Raw genomic sequence first — 5,264 nt, forward strand, 5'->3', positions numbered from 1 at the left:
TAACAATAGATAAATCACCCTCCACATAGAACTTTAAAAAAATAAAATAAAAAACCCTCTACATAGAACTTTAAAAAAATAAAATAAAAAGGAAAGTACTCATTTAAATTTGTTTGAATATTTCATTTAGGAACCCAATCTAACAAATGGTTAGTGTTTGCATTTTCATATTGTAGAATTTATTTAAAATTGTAAGTCCTTATTAAAGAAGATCAAGGAACATATTGATTGCTTTGTGACATTTGAAAATTAAAATTTCAATTACGAATCCCCTTCAATAAGTAATCTTTATCTGGAGACCTTTTCCATACCCTAAATCACACCTTCCATTTGACCATGTTCTTAGCCCAGTTTTTATAGCATTATGATTTTAGGAATAGCCCCTCCACCTAAGCTTAGATTATAATTTTTTTGAGCTTTATCAAAATTGATGTTTATGCAACCTTTCGGTTATACAGACCTCTTAGTATTTTTATTGAGTGTTATCCATCGTTTTAGGCTTCTCTGGGTCAATATATAATAGCTCCATTTCATCAAAATATATATTATAAAAAATATTGTGATCAATGCGAATTAGAAGAAGAAAGTGAGGAAATAGAAAAACAAATTACGTTTTTATTTATTTAAACTATGGTGAAGACAAATAAATGCATAAATATGATGATCTGTGGAGAAAACAGAAAAGAATCAGTAAACAATAGAAGCGGACAATGTAGAAGAATGATGGTGGATGGAAGAAAGAAGTGGTGAGGGTTAAGCTGTGAGGGCAGCCTTGAGCATGTCAATAGTTTTGGTGTCTGTCTTGAATGACTTTGCCAGAACATCGCTATTTATACCACTCGTAAACAGAGCAGAGGGCAGCGAAACAGTGCCCGCATTGGCGCTTCCAAACCCAGAAACAGCGAATGCCTGGTTCTTATAGTCGTTATTCAATTGGAAATGGAGGAGTCCTTTGGGAAACACGAACAAATCTCCTGCATAGAGGGTCTGCGTGAAGAGCTTTCCGGTGGTGTCAACGACTCCAACAACGAGAGATCCGGTCAAAAGATAGAGAAGTTCAGAAGCTCGAGGGTGTGTGTGGGGAGGGTTCACCCCGCCAGCTGGGAACTGCAGCACTGCCATAGAAACGCTCAGGCCTGTTAAAGCAGGGAACTCTGCCATTGATGCCTTTGTTACTTTCACATTGCTCTGCCAGGTTAAATTGTTGCTCCCAACCTGTCGGAATCCCGTGAAGGTGAAGAAATTGCCATCAAGATTTGCTGGATTTTGGCCCGGAGGAAGAACAAAATCAGAGATGATATCAGGATCTGATGCATTTGTCATTCCCGATATATTGAGAGCCATTAAGATTATCATGAAGCAGGCTACGTTAAACTCCATATCTCTCTCTCTCTATTTCTTAATATTACAACTCAGAAGCACCTATTTCACTGTAGAGTCAAGGAGTTCTTGTTGCTGGGTGAGTAAGGAGTGTATTTATATGATAGGCAGAGGAGAGTAGGGACTTGATCAACCATGGAGCCGGCTTCTTTTTGGCCTTTATTCCGTGGCTTCATCTTCAAAACTTTTTAGAGCCGTCCTGAATTTTAATGGTTGATAAAGATTAGTTTGACTGGAGCCCATTGCTCTTGGAATTGAGGAATCCATTCTCACGCTGCGCTGCAGGCTTACCGTTTACGCGTAGCCTAGAAAAGTTGTATATTGTTTGCATTATATATACTTTCTCGACTCACCAATTCTGACTAGTTTTTCACCATGCACGCACAGGACATTATTGAATTCATGTAGTCATGACTAGTTTGCGGAATGCACTAATCTCTAGCCATGACTACATGAATTCCAAATTGCTTGTTTTCTAGATGCCTAATTAAAATTATTTAAACTGAAAGCATTTATAAATTCATACATATAGCTATGCCAATGGCTTTGTTAATGAAAAAAATAATTTATTTATTATCATTTTTATATTTTTTAATCTTTTCATTAAGGAGGAGATAGAATTTTTTTTTTCGAAGAGCCATAAACAAATCAAACAAATCAAACAAAAGAAATAGAATAAAAATATATAAATTTATTTGAATGTTTCAATGACGTAATTGGATCTTGGCCAAAAAGAGATAAAAGAAAACCCTAACATTCATTCTTTGCTCCCGAAGACTTTTATTCTATATTTTGCTTTCATTTTTTTATCACAAGTCTAAATATTTTTCTTGGATTTTTTTTCTTATGCCATATACAATTTAGAATGAATCTAAAAAAACAAGCCGCTAGGACTAGATTGCATTACAATGTTTCTTATTTACTTGGAAAACTACTACATTTTTTATTATTTTATTTATTTATTTCGATTCTTATATTTCTATTTTATATTTTAATAAAGATTATTGTAGAAGGTGGGTATTTATCAAACCAACAAGGTAAATTATTCAAATGAATTTCTCCTATGGCTCTTCCGTCTCTCATAGGTGGATCCCGAATAAAGAGTGCCTACAACCTATGTGCATAGTATAAGGGTTCACCGCTTAAAAAAAATGTTTTAACTTTAAAGTGTTATTTTATTTAATCCGCTCTATTCTCCATAATTTAGAATTAATATATTTTCTTTTTATTGGTAATAATTTTAAGATAAATAGGTTTTACACAAATGAGCTTGAGCTCCATCTAGAATTTCATTTCTAGATATGAAAATAGAATATTGTTATTACGAGTGTTTCATTTTTTATCTACTTTTGACTCAATGAATAACATGAACTCTCTCATTGATTCAATTTGATAAACTTATTTTTGGATCACATTATTTTCCCTTCCTTTCATCACATTTCAAGGGTTTAAAACATATAGCTTGAAGATCATCACTTTAAATAGATTTTTTGTTTGATTTTATTAAAATTGATCTAATTTTACTATGTACCTTTTTTTGTTTCTTATTAAATGAAGTATTGAACTATGAAATATTCCTTTGGTATACATGTGGCTTGTGGAAATTTTTGAGGAATGCAATTTTATTTCATTAGATATTTTCAATGTCTTCTTTCGTTTGTTTTTATTTTGCTTAATAATATCTTCAATACCATTTGTACAAGAGGCAATGGTTTGGAATGAAACATTTAAAACATGGCCTATGAGGTATCATTGCAACCACAAGGCTACATCCTCAAAGTTATGTAGTGTATATCATTTGTTTTGATTATATGAAACATGAAATGGCCCAAACCCACTTAAAAAATATCATTAAAGGAAGAATAAAGTAGTCTCATAAGGTGCAAGATACCAAAAAGATAAAAAAAACAATGAACAACAAAAAGACCAACATGAAAAAAATACAGGGGGGCCAAGGAAATACCAACCAAAACTAAATGACTAGCTAATTTTCTCTAGTATTTTGAGGACCTTGATAGCCTACTGCTCCTTATTTAAAAATTATTAAATTTCTAAGAGAGATTGTTCCTTGTTAACATTCTTCTCCTAGGTGGGATTGATGTTAGTCTAAAGGTTTTCTTTAACTTTTCCATCTATCCAGAACAAAAAGGGGAACTAGAAGAACTAGTAGCATCCTCACTGCTTTTATGCTTAGCCTTCCTTTTATAAAGCTCCTATTAAAAGAACTGTAAAAAGCCTTCATATTATTAATTGTCTCCTTGTAGTAAAACATGTTTTCCTACATATTAAAGAAAATTTAATTTTGATTAGGATAGAGACTATGAATCATCTTGAGCTTATAACTTGCTTGACATTATCCACCACTTTCTCCAAAATGGCCAACCTATCAAATTTTTCAGCTAGGCCCTTCATGAAATGCTAGATATCCTCATCAACCAACTCACTAGGCCTTTAAATAGTCTTAGCCATGACTAAGGATTACAAATTATGGATCTTTTTCTTTACTATGTTTAGTAGAGCAAACTACCACTTTAGGATTTCATTCTAAAGGTTGTAAGCTTTACATAACTTGTTCAAATTCTCACACAGATCTTCATAGAGCTTATAATTGGGGGATTCTGGGTGGCTAAATGGTCCAAAGAATAGTCTTTCAATCCTCCTTCTCTTGAGGAGAGGAATGGGGGCTTAAAGGGGGGTTGTAGGTAGATGGGGAAATAGCAAGGAAGCCTTCTAATTGGGGGATGAAACTATATCCCAAGTTATCATCTAAAATAGTTATCTTTAGAGAGTCTTAAAAAGCTTCATTTTCATATTTAGGAGAAATAAGAGAATCAATAGCGAGGACTTTATGTTAATAGAGCATAGGTGTTTTGAATAGGAAGCCTTCTCCTTCATAGGGAGGCTATTTAAGATAGACGAGGGGATTCCATGGTTCCTAGCATAGTTGTCACAGTTTCATCTAGCAATGTGATAGTGATTGAAAATGTGAGGACAAGAGGACATAGTTTACACGAGAGCCAAATTGAACCAATAAAGGGATAAATAAGGCTCTGATGAAGGGAAACATCTCTTTCATTTTCTAAAGTTGTATTTATAGACTACAGTAAAGAACAATGAATCCAAAATGCAAATTTTATTTCTGCATTATGGATAAAATGAATAATCATGGATAATTTATGCAAATGAAATCTTTTGAAATGACCATTCAATATAAAAAACATCATAAGGACCTCTTCAACATTTTTCTACACCCTAGGAAACTCCTCATAATTAAACACATTATATAGGAAATTAATTTTCTCTCCCCTCTTCAAAATTTATTTTATATCCTCCTAGAAGTTGCCTTTGGGTTTCATGGGGAAGGTGGTTTCCTCAATCTCAATTGCTTGCAAGTTCTTGTTGACATAATAGATGGCATATTCAACTATTCCCTCTGTTTTTTCTCTAGTATTGCTCCAACAACATTATTAGAAGAATTAATGTGAACGTGGAATGGGAGATTCTTGTTTGGTCTTCTCAAAATTTATTTTATATCCTCCTAGAAGTTGCCTTTGGGTTTCATGGGGAAGGTGGTTTCCTCAATCTCAATTGCTTGCAAGTTCTTGTTGACATAATAGATGGCATATTCAACTATTCCCTCTGTTTTTTCTCTAGTATTGCTCCAACAACATTATTAGAAGAATTAATGTGAATGTGGAATGGGAGATTCTTGTTTGATCTTCTCAAAATAGGTGCACCTACACAACTCGCCTTAAACTCTTGTAAGCTAACAAGGGGAATAGTGAACAAGATGAAAATTAAATATGGAGGAGTGTGGTCTTTAAGTGCAGGTGACACAATCAAATATGAGAAATAGACATAAAATTAAAATAGGATATTCAAGA

The 5,264-nt window shown here is 33.4% G+C and overlaps 1 protein-coding gene across 1 annotated transcript; it reads right to left on the minus strand.

Annotated features, from left to right (window-relative positions):
* Positions 1–753: 753 nt before the first annotated feature.
* On the minus strand, positions 754–1,356 carry LOC131045246 (germin-like protein 9-3). Its single transcript, XM_057978798.1, has one exon. It carries the CDS (start codon positions 1,354–1,356, stop codon positions 754–756), a length of 603 nt encoding a protein of 200 aa, XP_057834781.1.
* Between the last annotated feature and the right edge of the window lie 3,908 nt (positions 1,357–5,264).

Source organism: Cryptomeria japonica, chromosome 10 (assembly GCF_030272615.1).
Source record: "Cryptomeria japonica chromosome 10, Sugi_1.0, whole genome shotgun sequence".
NCBI classification, from domain to species: domain Eukaryota; kingdom Viridiplantae; phylum Streptophyta; class Pinopsida; order Cupressales; family Cupressaceae; genus Cryptomeria; species Cryptomeria japonica.

Coding starts and splice junctions, on each gene's coding strand:
- LOC131045246 (XM_057978798.1), bottom strand. CDS start 1,356: ATGATAATCTTAATGGCTCTCAATATATCGGGAATGACAAATGCATCA.